This window comes from Onychomys torridus, chromosome 9 (genome assembly GCF_903995425.1).
Source record: "Onychomys torridus chromosome 9, mOncTor1.1, whole genome shotgun sequence".
Taxonomy (NCBI): Eukaryota; Metazoa; Chordata; class Mammalia; order Rodentia; family Cricetidae; genus Onychomys; species Onychomys torridus.
Window position 1 is genome coordinate 18163876 of NC_050451.1, and position 13531 is coordinate 18177406.

General features: G+C 47.1%; 1 protein-coding gene across 4 annotated transcripts in view; it reads right to left on the reverse strand.

The window, feature by feature from the left end:
• Positions 1 to 13531, reverse strand: part of Thrb (thyroid hormone receptor beta) — a 358018-nt gene that overhangs the window by 12071 nt on the left and 332416 nt on the right. For all 4 annotated transcript variants that reach the window (XM_036199215.1, XM_036199212.1, XM_036199214.1 and 1 more), the window contains 2 exons: positions 11952 to 12157; positions 2490 to 2636 (listed from right to left, as the gene is read on the reverse strand). In XM_036199215.1, the coding sequence (XP_036055108.1) occupies positions 2490 to 2636; positions 11952 to 12157 (353 nt within the window). The remainder of the gene's footprint in view (positions 1 to 2489; positions 2637 to 11951; positions 12158 to 13531) is intronic.

Genomic DNA, 13531 nt, shown 5'->3' on the forward strand with positions numbered 1-13531 from the left:
CAGCAGAAGCCTAGAAGACCTGAATGCTTATAACATGCTGTAAAAATGATTTTTTCTTTTCTTCTTCTTCTTCTTTTTCTTCTTCTTCTTTTTCTTCTTTTTCTTCTTCTTCTTCTTCTTCTTCTTCTTCTTCTTCTTCTTCTTCTTCTTCTTCTTCTTCTTCTTCTTCTTCTTCTTCTTCTTCTTTTCTTCTTCTTCTTCTTCTTCTTCTTCTTCTTCTTCTTCTTCTTCTTCTTCTTCTTCTTCTTCTTTTGAAAATTTGAGATGAAAACATGCCAGCATTGAAAGAGATGGAATCCTGATGGGGAAATATGTTATGTTTCTGAAAGGAACTTGGAAGAGTAAGCTAGCTATAGTCCTGGCTTGGAAAGTTCCAAGCAGCGTTTTACCCACAGCACTGAGTTAAGTGCATGCCAGTTGCTGTGGGTGGAGGTAGATTCTTCCTTCCCTTCTTCATAAATTATCTCGAATATCTCTTCAGTGATTTATACAAATTTTATATTAAAAATTTAACATTAAAATTTCTGGTGGTCGTTGGAAGAGCGCTTGCTATGTGACTGGCAGGCTAGCTTGAGGTGGCAAACTTAATTTTTTATTTTTATTTTATGTGCATTGGTATTTTGCCTGTATGTGTGTCTGTGTGAGGGTGTTGGATCACATGGACCTGGAGTTACAGAAGTTGTGAGCTGCCATATGGGTGCTAGGAATTGAACCCAGGGCCTCTGGAAGAGCCACCAGTGCTATTAAGCCATCTCACTAGCCCCAAAGTGGCAAACTTAAACTCAAAAATTCCTTTAGCCTCTATGAGCTGTAGCCAATCCCCCAACACACACACACACACACACACACACACACACACACACACACACACACACACAGAGTCCCCTACACATGGTGGTGGGGAGAGAGAGAGAGAGAGAGAGAGAGAGAGAGAGAGAGAGAGAGAGAGAAACCAAGAACAGAGAACTAGCCAAACAATTGAAAAGGGCAGTGGCAGAGTCAGTGAGAGCAAGGGGAGACAGGTTCCTGGAGGACAGGCACATGCTGAAGACCTCAAGAAGTGAAAGAACTCTCTGGTCCTTCAGCTGTATACCTGGGACTTGCCCTTAGGAATGAGCACCGTGAACAGGGTGTGGTCATAAGAATGTTTACTGTGGCCTGTTTTATTAGTGGAAAAATGGAAATGGATGGCAGGTCTAATAATAATGAGCCCAAATGATGGTGGAGCAGATTTTTGGAATGCCATGTGACCATCAAAGTCACCTTGTAAAAGGATTTGTAAATGATATCCTACCATTGAGAATAACCTGATATTCTGGGCTGCATGGGTCACAGTGTTTCTAATTCTTGGTGCTTATTATGGGGTTCATTTTGTTCATGAGATGTATCCTTATAGCTGGGTCTCTTATAAAACGTTAAAGAGCAGTTTTAATAAGTCAAAAGTAGGTCTTGGTGTATTAGCAAATTTTATATTTCATATATGTGTATGTGTATGCATGCATGTGTAAATCTGTGTATAGCAGATGAACATCTGCTTCTAACTGTGGGCAAGTGCTATTTTGTGGCTATAGATTATCACTGTTAACTTTAACTGTAAGGGTGATACAGCTGAGAGTCACCTGCAAAGAGACTCAACTGAGTATCCATCCTTATCTGGTTGGTTTGTGGGCATGTCTGTGAGGGATGTTTTGATTGTTATCTGACAGAGGAGGGCCCAGCCCACTGTGGGCAGCACCATTCTCTAGGCAGGTGGTCTTGGCCTTATATAGCAACTAGTTAAGTATGAGCCTGTGAGTGAAACAGTAAGCAGTGTTCCTTCTTGGTTCCTGGCTTCAAGTTCCTGCCCTGACTTTCCTCAGTGACGGACTGTGACCTAGAAGTGTACGTCAAATAATCCATTTCTTCCCCCAAGTTTCTTTTGATCATGTTCATCACAGCAACTGAAAGGAACAGGTACTATTTTTGTCCATCCTCTAGAATGTTCATAAATGTTACTTTAAAAATGTCAAAGGTCAGAAGGAGGCAAATGCTTTCTTTGTCTCAGTTCCTATCCTTAGGCCACCGCTCTGTCCTTCTGGGTCTGGCTTCTATGGACATTCAAAAATAGGCAATAAGAAATTTTCCCATCCATTATCTGAGGTCACTCTCACTCCAGCTGGGTTGGCCTTACTGCAAACTCACAACATAGATGAGCTGTAGAAGGGGCACAGATTAAGTTCAAACCTTGGCAACCTACTCCATAAGCTAATTTTGTCTCTCTCCCAGTATTGGCTGAAGGCACAATTGGAGGACCAGCCTTTCTTTTCTTTTGACAGTACTGGGGATAGATCCTAGGTCAGGCATCCAAGGCAAATGCTTTACCACTGAGCTGTAGCCCTGCAGGCATTCTTATTTTACAAGGACTCTGCTTTCCTACCATGAAGTTCTGCTGATTAGTGTTACACGCTATCATGCATTCTTGGTAATCAATGGAAGAGCCATTTTCTCACCTCACAAAACATGGGCAACTTTTTGGCAAAATCCACCACTCTGGTGATTGCTGGTGTGATGATTTTTGTAAAATGGCTGAAGGCTTCCAGGTCAACCTTGCCACCTTCTGGGGCGTTCACAATGGGTGCTTGTCCAATGTCTTCTGGCTGAGGAGGAAAAGTGAGAACAATTTCAGCAAAGCTGGAGAAACCTTGGCTTAGCACAGCCCTCATGTGGCAGGGAGACAGGATCTGTCACTTCCAGTGGCACCTGTATGTTGACAAAGTGAATAACATCATTTATATCTCTGAGCAAATGCAAATGACTTGGCTATTGTTTCAATAGGCCACCAGGGATGACATTCACAGGCTTGGTGAGGGAGAGAGAAGGGGGTGGGGGAGGAGAGAGAGAAGGCAGGGAGAAAGAGGTAGAGGAAGAAGGAAGCATGGTAGGGATCTGGGTTGTTCTGCTGGCACCAGGGGTCATCCTTAGGTGGGAATTCTAGGTCACTGGAATGGCACAATGGTTGTGCTGGGAAGTGAGGACAGAAATGGCGGCACACAATGGTGAGCCCTAGCAAACTCTAGGGGCCCACATTCTTGCTTCTGACTCAGTGCCTAGAGCTCAAGTTACTTCCCCTGGGGTCTCCTGGACTCCAGTTTGAGGTAGCTTCACCTGATCACTGATGGGGGACTATCTCTTAGCCCACTGTAGGGAACTGAGTTGTATAAGCTGGGCAAACCTTAGGGCAGGGTGGGACATTGCTTATCTCTAATGTTCCCAGAGTTCTTCTTTGCTGTTTACTTGTTCAGAGACAACCCATGGCTGAGCTTCTCAGAGTAGAAAATGAAATGGCTGTCACTTGGGGATGCTCTCAGGTACTCCCTGGACCTGATTGTTCAGAAGCATGGTTTCAGCCTGGCCCAGGTGACTTGTGCATGGTAGACTTCCCTACACCCACAAGTCATCCAGATCCTCAGTGTGCATCCTGTCACCCCCTTTAGGGTATCTTGTGCTGTCCCTGTACTTACGTGAGGACAAGACTCCTCAGTGCCCCTTCTTGTCTCTGTGACATTAATAACCACCATTTATGAGTGGCCCAACAGCACACTGATGCCAGCCTCCACTTTTCTATCCCATGTGGCTCACAGAAGTCCAGGCTTTGGGAAGAGTCCAAAAGCAGGCAAGGGAAACAGCTCTATAACATTTGTCACTTTCTGATGCTTGGAAACAGATGGTCTTTCCAGCATTCTCAAGAAATTTTTTTGAGTGCCACCAAAGAAATCAGAGACTCATGGTTGTGGGATGGTAGCCATCTTTGTCTAATGCTACAGTGATGGATGCAAAGAAGTCATGGTTTCTCCAAGACAGCAAGTGGTGGGAATGGGGAGTGGGTGCCTGTAAGTGGTGCAGAATTACCCTCCCCTATTTGTGAAGTAGTCACACCATCAGTGCCCTCTGCCTGAGGTAAGACTCTGTGGAGTAGTCACACCAACTGTCAGAGGTAAGGCTCTGTGGAGTAGTCATACCAACTGTCAGAGGTAAGGCTCTGTGGAGTAGTCACACCAACAGTGCCCACCGCCAGAGTCAGGACTCTGTGGAGTAGTCACACCAACAGTGCCCACTGCCAGAGGTAAGACTCTGTGCTCCAGATTTCTAGGCCTCACTCCTCATGTCTGGATCCAGAGTCAGGTGAGACTAGAGGATCTGTCTTTCTACAGAGGTTAGTCTGGGTCCCCCTGAGGATGCCAGGCTGTCAATAAACAACTTCAGCTTGGGGCACTGCAGGAGCCACCTTCCCCGCTACACCCTGTTAGTAGTCACATCTCACAGGGCAGATAACTCTTACCCTCAAGTTGTCAGTATATGCCACAGGGGTAACCAGTCCCCACAAGCATGGGGAAGGATTCTGAGAATGTGTGTGTTCACAGAAAACGTGGGCAGTGCTTACCTCTTTGAAATTATCCATAGGTCCATCTGTATTTTTTTTTCATTTTATTGTTTTGGTGGTAGTAAATAGATGGAATCTGTTTTCTGCCATGTAATCATATTGAATGGTGATATTCTGGGATAACCAATGCCTGGCTTTTCTGGACACAGATGGGATAGATGGAATGATGGTGTGTACAATTCCTCTCCTACTTTCTGTCATTGCCTGAGCTGAGGGAAAATGTGCATCAGGCCTGTTTTGGGGCCACTGTTCCCTGCATCCTGAGGATGTTGCTGGCTTGGATAATCCCTTCTTGCCCTGATCTGGAGGCCACTCTTTCCTGTTGGTCCTCTTCACAAGCCTGTCAGGAAGACAAGCTACTAAAACGAGCATAGTAACACACTAGGAGCTCTGAATGGAAAGTAGTGATATTACACACACACACACACACACACACACACACACACACACACACACAGGAACATCTCAGAAATAATATATGAGCGTGCATGCGCGCGCGCGTGTGTGTGTGTGTGTGTGTGTGTGTGTGTACACATACGTGTTGGTATATGTCATATGCATATGTGTACATGTAGAAGCCAGAGGTTGATGTCAGGTGTCTTTTTCAGTTGCTTTCTAGACAGTGATGATTATAATGAGGAATTTAAATTTATTTTTAAAATTTATTTATTTTTATTTCATGTTTGTGGATGTTTTGCCTGCATGTATATGTGCACCATGTGTGTTTCTGGTGCCTGTAGAAGCCAGAATAAGGTATTAGATCTCCTGGGAGTGGAGTTACAGATGGTTTTGAGCCTCCATATGGGTGCTGGAAATTGAGCCTAGACCCTCTAGAAGAGCTGCTAGTGTTCTTAACTCTGAGCCACACTCCATCCCCAGATTATTTTTTGAATCCTCTCACTGAATAAGGAGCTCACTGACTGAGTTAGACTGGCTGGCCAGGGAGCTCCAGGGATCTGCCTGTCTCTGTCTCCCCAGTGCTGGGATTAGAGGAATACGCCTCTGCACATGTATTTTTCTGAGTGTGCTGGGGACCCAGCTCAGGTCCGCATGTGGGCACAGCAGGCATTTTACCAACCGAGCATCTCTCCAGCCCCCAAACACTCAAACATTCATTGGATAGGACTAATGTGACTGTATTGAAACCCAAAGCTCTGTGCCTTTGACAATGCTGCTGTCCACTAGTTTTCATTCCATCTGTGGGTAGAAAAGCAGTGGGATCACTTCCTGTGACCAGCGATTTGAAGGAAGGAGGAAAACTATGCAAGGGAATATGGACCAATAAAATTACAGCCCCGATGGAGTTGCACAAGCTTTTCTTTGGGAAACCAACATCAGAGTAGAAAAAAGCATTTTGTTGGGTCATCAATGTGTGTTTCCATAGGGAGCTCAGGTACCAGGGGAAAGAAAAGGAACCTGAGAAGGAGGTGGGTTGCCAGCTGGTCTAGAGAACTGAGGCTGAGCTGTGCAGATGCCCATGTGACTTCCCTGTAGATTTTTCACCCATAAGAACCGTACATCACTGGACTCTTCTTGAATCTGTTAGATAGCTTATTGTGACTATTGGCCTTGGGTACCAAACAAATGGAACTGATCCTATGCCTAATATGTATTTGTGCCCCAATACCAAACTCCAGCACCAATGATGCCTCTGGCTTGTGTCTACCTGCTTTGCCTCTGGACCTGCCAGCTGCCTTAGCTTGCTCATAGGGTATTCCGACAGTAACACTGTTCCCTAAATGGACCACCTAGGTCAGCACATCTGACCTTACCACCTCTACCGCACAAATTGCCTTTCTCTTTTCTACTGTAGCCTTCTGTCTGGACCTTTCCTTCCTCTGGAGCTCTGACTTCAACCTCTCATCTCTGTCCACTGCAAATCCCAACTCACATCCTGTCTGTTCCTAAACATCGTGCTAGATGACCTCATTTGAAATGATGTTGACTTCCTTTGCACAGTCCTGGGGACCAGTGGGTACCACTATTATGGCACTGAACATCTGTTACTCTTATTTTTCTTAGTTATCCAGGTACTCATCAAACATACAGACTTTTCAAGGACTGAGGCTTTGTGTTTTTGCCTGCTGTGTACCAGGCCTTTGGCTGAAGGGGGGCAGACAGCATGCTTGTTCATATATTTACTTGCCAGCACATATCAAGTAAATGCTACAAGCTAGATCTCCCTCTAGATTACAGCATTGAACAGTGTCTCACAAGGTAAGTTGCGTTGTAGTGAGGGAAGATTGAGGATAGGCAAGACAAATAAATTCACACAAGAACTCCAGCTTGTGGTAAGCCTGGAGATGATGTTAGTCCACCAAGGTCCAGTTGAGAAGCCAAGTGGCCAGGGCTTTGACCAGAAGAATGCCAGGGAGGCAGCTGTCCATGGATCTGAAGGAGGAATGTGGAAGGTAGAGGGAGGAGTCGTGTTTGGAATATGAAATGTTCCTCGTGGTTCACATGCTCAAACTCTTGCTGGCACACTGTTTGAGAGAGTTGTGTAACCTTCATGAAGTAGAGCCTGGCTGGAGGAAGAAGGTCACTAGCAGGTAATCCACAAGGTTTCATTGCCCAGCCCCCACTCCCTGTCTTTTCTCTCAGATGCAAGGTGACCACTTTGCCTCCCACTCCGACTGCCATGTCTTCTTGGCCATTGTGCTGGCTAGTTTGTGTGTCAACTTGATACAAGCTGGGAGGCTGGTGCCTCAGTTGAGGAAATGCCCCCATAAGATCTGGCAAGGCATTTTTCTTAGTTAGTGATTGATGGGAGATGACCCAGCCCACTGTGAGTGGTACCATCCCCGGGCAGGTTGTCCTGGGTTCTATAAGAAAGCAGGCTGAGCAAGCCATGGGGAGCAAGCAGTACTGCTCCATGGATTCTGCATCAGCTCCTGCCTCCAGATTTCTACTGTATTTGAGTTCCTGCCCTGACTTCCCTGAGAGATGGACTGTTACCTGGAAGTGTGAGCTGAAATAATCCCTTTCCTCCCCAAGATGCTTTGGTCATGGTGTTTCATCACAGCAACAGAAGCCCTAACTATGATGGCCATGATGAACTATTCTCCCAAACTGTAAGCCAAAGTAAACCTTCCCTCCTTGAAGCTTCTTATTGTCAGAGAAAGAGTAACTAACACACCCAAGCAAAGTTCTGAGGACAGAAGAGAGACCTGGGTGGGGGCGGGGAGCCTAGCAGAGAAGCTGGGCCCCAAGGACCACAGGAGAAGAGAAACATCTAAATACAAAACAATGCTCAAGGAAGGGCTACAAACAGGACAGAGGCCTGATGAGATGTCCGGCTGCTGGGCTGGGGAAGGAGTGAGTCTGAGGGAGAAGCTGCTGCTGGCAGCAGCAGTTCTAACAGGCTGAGGGGTGCTGCACTATGGGTTTGCAGGAAACCGAAGTGGAAAACTTAGGAGGATGCACTGCATGTAGGTTCAGAAACGCAGAGTGGGTGGATCCTCTGGGCAGTGGAGACAGAGAGGTACAGAAAAGGGGTTCAGGTGTGTGGGCAGGCACTAGTCTCTGCTTGTCACTGGGGAGGCTGGAGTTACACAGACCTCCGCCAGCTGGCCCTCTGGGTTGAGGTTTCCTTAGCATTGTTTGAGGTAAGGAGGAGATGTGGCCAGGTGGCCTTGTTTCAAATGGCTGGCTGGAAGCCAAGGCCATCTCAGCTTAGCCTGGCAGCTCTCTGGCACTGGAGTGGGATTTGGCCAGGTGGATGAGTCCTCTCTGCTCAGCAGGTGTCTGCTCACACCATTACAAAGCCATGGAGAAGGACACAGACACATTCAGGGCCTTGGGGTCTGGGACATGACTCCAGGCTTCTGCTTCCTGGGATGAATGGGCTAAGATGGCAAAGTGGTAAGGGGTGGGATGATGCATGGAGCACAGGATGCTGTATCCTTTACAGTGAAAAGTTTTTACACCATTTGAGATGGTCACAAGGCAAATGAACTGTAGGGGTGTGTGTGTGTGTGTGTGTGTGTGTGTGTGTGTGTGCGTGTGTGTGTGACAGAGCTTACTCAAGGTCACACATTAGGAAGGACGAGATCCGGGCTCCAGTGTCTGTCCCCACACAGCTTTTGAAATGATGATGATTTGGGGGACAGACTGTAGGATCTGACCACGCAGACCACACAAATGCACCTCTCTGACCTCCAGTCTGTGCCCCTCTGACACTGGGGCAGGTCTGTCCTGACTCTAAAGGTCACATTTCACTCTTGTGCAGAAAGTCTGCCAGCTGCCCCCTCTAGTGTACCAGGGAGGAGAACAGTGCACAGTGGCACCAGATGTTTACGACCACGTGCACAGCAGCATACAGGCTGCAGTAGCTGTGGGTTTTGTGCCAGCGTCTTCCTGCCACGGAGGGTAGAAACAAGCCTCCCTCCTCAGCCCACTTCTGCTTTTCATAACAGTGTCTTCACTGTTGAAAACATTTCTGTAACCCCGGAGATTGAAGTGGATTGACAAAAAGCACGGAAACAACATAATTTAAATGCTTCTGGATGAGGCTTGACAGCATGGGTTTAGGTTCATTATGAAATGGCATGGATTTTGCAAATGTTCCTCATTTGCCAAACACTCTCATTTTCTCAGATGGAAACACAGATCTGAAAACCAGATCAACCCACCACCTCTTCTCCTGACTTGGTTGGAGCCTGTCCTTGAGGGCAAATGAAGAAGTTGTTCCTTGGGTTGGGGCTTTAGCTCAGTGGTAGAGCACTTGCCTAGCAAAGTGCAAAGTGCAAGGCTCTGGGTTCGGTCATCAGCTCCAAAAAAAAAAAAAAAAAAAAAAGAAGTCGTTCCTTTTGGGGACCAGACACTCCAAGTATGATTAGTGCCGCTTCCACGACAGCCCATGATTCTCAGTCCCTCACAGAGACTGCACTACCAAGACCACCAGCCTCTTCACTCCTTCTCCAGAACAAGGTGGAACATCAGCACATAAAGATCAGTGAATCAGCATGCAGCGCTCTAAGCACAAAGAGGACACATCAGTCACAGGACACATAAGCCCTAGATTGTCCTCTGTCCATGGCGAACTTTCGGTACAAGGATACTGTTCATTTGCTTTCCATTGCACCCTCCCCAAGAGCAACTTACCACGGCTTACTTAGCCTATACTTCCTGTCATGGCTGCTCCCTGCCGGGGGGGGGGGGGGGCAGGGCAAGAACTCAAGCGAGAGCTTGGAGGCAGGCCTGCTCGCTAGTCTTTTGGGGTGGACAGATGGCCCAGCTTAAGAGTGCATACTGCTCTTGCAAAGGACCCAAGCTGAGTTCCCAGCACTTGGATTAGGGGCCTCACAACTACCTGTAACCCCAGCTCCAGAGGGATATGACACCTCTGGTCTCTAGGGGCATCTGCACCCACATACGCACATGTACACACACACACACACACACACACACACACACACACACACACACATATCCCCATACAGATACACATGTACCCACAGACACACATGTACACACACACACATATCCCCACACAGATACACATGTACCCACAGACACACATGTACACACATATACACATCCCCACACAGGCACATATGCACCCATACACATCCCCACACAGACACACATGTACACACAGACACACATGTACATACATATACACATCCCCACACAGGCACATATGCACCCATACACATCCCCACACAGACACACATGTACACACAGACACTTATCCTCACACAGACACACACACACACATACATACACACACACACACACACACACACACACACATACACACACACACACACACAAACATAACCCCATACAGACACACATGTACATACAGACACTTATCCCCACATAGACACAGACACACACACAAAAACACATCCCCACACAGACACACACACACACACAAACATATCCCCACACAGACACACATGCATACACTTAATTTAAGAGGATAAATCCTTAGACTCTAAATAGAAACAATTTAGTGATGACAGAAACAGGGTTAGTTAGATTCATCCCCACCTAGAGGTAAAAACATAAAAGCATAAAATTCCCCAGAAGTCTAGACCGGGCCTGACTTCTCCATCTGACTCAGAACTCTCAGCTTGAATTCCACTTCCTGTGGACTACTTGAAATCAGAACAGAGCTCCAGGCCTGGCAGTGGCCCACACATGTGAGGATGGACTGAGGTGGACCGAGGCCTGTGGGCATGCTGGGCTCAGCACTGATAGGGTCTAGATAGATTGGTTTGGAATCAGCCTGTTGATCCAGAATTAGTGTAGTTTAATTTCTGGACAGGCACACTGGGGTGGGGCCAAAGGTGAAGTACCAGGGCGCTGTATCTCTGGCTCTTTCTTTGCTTTTACTTTTGAGCTCAAGCAGGCCTTGAACTTGCAGTCTTCCTGCCTTGGCATTCCGCGTAGTGCTGACTGCAAGCCTGAGACCACTGCATCATAACGCTGCTGCTGCTGCTGCAGTGCACAGGCAATTCCACCACTGTTGCTTCTCATTTAAAGAGAGCACCTCTGATGTACAGACAGATCCGCAGGCTTTGCTGCTGGCAAGGCCCTCCCAAAAGCCTTTCTGTCATACACCGAAGGCAGAACCAGTCTTGGAGGTGGCTAGGCACTGGCTGGAGCAGGTGGTCTGTCTGATGAGATGGGTGGGGTGACTTGGAGCAGAGGCTTGGCTTTGGGGCCTGGCTTAGCCACTTACTGTCATACCATCTATGTATCACTTTGGGATTAGTTTCTGCATCTGTAAAATGGGGATAGTAGCTCCAGAAACCTCAGAGTACTAGAAAGTCTGGTTGAGAAATGGATGGCAAGGGTTTTCACTATAAAATCCACTAAGCATCCACAGATCCGAAATGATCTGCCTTGTCTCCATCCTTCCTCATCCCTACACTCTTACTCCCTGGCTCCTGGACTCAAGCTTTTATTCCTAGATTAGCATTTTGACTTTGACAGATTAAAAACTTTGGAAGGGACTGTGAGGAGAGGAGGGAGGGGAAACTGTGGTCTGAATGTAAAATAATAGTAATAATAATAATAATAATAATAATAATAATAAATCATGAAAAATGTAATCTCAAAAGTAAAGAAACAACAACAACAACAAATACTAAGAGCTGAGGTTTGGGACCCTTCCTCCTAGAGATTCTGCTCAAGGGGGCATGCATGCAGATGAGCCTCCAAGGCTGAGTATGTACACTGGGAATCTGAGGGCAGAAGGGTTGGGGAGAAGGGTAAGCCAGCAGGTATCAGAATTTCCCAAGGAGCCGTTCCAGGCCTGGCCTCACTAACAGGAGAAGCACCCTGAGATCAGAAGCCTGGCAAGCAGCTCTGGGCTCCAGTGAATGCCTCTGCACACCCTCCCCCAACACCGCCCTCCCCCTCCCATGCCCCGCGGGCACTATTGCAGTTCAAGCCCCTGTCCGCTCTGAGCTGCACCTCCCCTGCAGGAAAATGGGGCACTAAGGACAGCAGGGTCCAGAGGACTCTAACCCAGAAAATAGGAGCATACATGGAGAGTGAGCTTGGCAGGGAAACTTACCAGAAATTTCCGCTTCTGTTTCCAGTGGCTGCCCTGGGCATTGGTGGCCACATGGGCCTCCGTGACCGTCTTGATGAGCTCCCACTCCTCATCCGTGGGCTCCGGTTTGTGCCCAATAGATTTCTGCAGCTCTTCCCGTCGCCTCTTCTCACGGTTCTCCTCTATGAGCTTCCGCTTGGCTAACCGCTTGCTGTCATCCAGTACCACTGGGAGGAAGAGAGGCGAGAGGGAGGGGCCCACCGGTGATCTAGCGCTTGGAGCAGACTGTAGGTTCTGAGCCTGGGAGCTCTGGGCTGGATGGCTCCGAGCAGCGATTCTCAACCTCCCTAATGCTGTGACCGTTCAGTACAGTTCCTCACGTTGTGGTGACCTCCAACCATAAAATTAGTTTGTTGCTACTCCATAACTGTAATTTTGCTATTGTTATGAATCATAAAGTGAAAATCTGTGTTGTTTGATGGTTTTTGGTGACTCCTCTGAAAGGGTCATTCGACCCCAAAGGGGTTGTGATCTCCAGGTGGAGAACTACTGGCTTAGAGGTTCACCCTTCCACAGCAACTGCCTCTGATTAACCACTGCCCAGTATGAGCCCAGTGCCCAGCTCCCAGTGCCCAGACCAACTTTCCAAACAGAGCTTTGAAAGAACCTGGGCACCAAGAACTCAGCTCTACAGAAGCCAGTGGCCCTAAAATCAGACTGAAGCAGAGAGGCTTAGAACCCATACTGCTTGGGAAATCAACTGGGCTGCCATCTGCATTCATTCCTGGGGCTTCTGAACTTTCAGTTAAGGAAGTGTGCCAGAGTAGTGAAGGGGGAGGGAAAAGACTCTTCCTGGTTTCTATTAGGGCAGACTGTGATGTGGCTGGAACTCTCTGGAACCTCACAGATGTGTCTTCTTCCCAAGGCTTTGTACCTGGTCTACCCTCAATGGTAGATAAAGTGCCTTAGCTGTAGCTGGGAATCTAGAAAGACTTGGGTTTGAATCCTGACACTACCACCTTCTAGCAGTTTCTAAGCAAGTTTATTAGTCTCTCTGAGCTTTCATGTCTCCCTTTATGAGATGGGATCAATAAAACCCATGCACAGGGTATGCACTATGGCAATGAACTGTAAGTATTGAGTTAATGTAGTCATGAGCTTTATCATTTGTGCAAAAAGGGAACAAGAAACCTATCTTTCTGTGGTCAGTTTCCAAATGAGACTTTTATATTAAAAACAGTAAAACTATAGACTTATAGTAAGACTGAAAGATTCAGGTTTTGTTTTATCTTACTTAAAGATTATTATTATAGTGTGTGTGTGGGGGGGGATAGGTGTACATATGCTGTGGCACATTGTGAAGGTCAGAGAATAACTCTGTGGACTTGATATTCTCCTTTGACCATGTAGGTTCACACAAGCCTGTTGATATTCAGAACCACATCATCTCTTCATCTTGTTATTTTACCTAAAAAGTGTGTGTGTGTGTGTGTGTGTGTGTGTGTGTCTGTGTGTGTGTGTTAGTGAACCTTTGTGTACACATGCAGAGGCCAGAGAAGTATGCCAAGTGTTTTCCTCAATCCCTCTTCACATTATTTGAG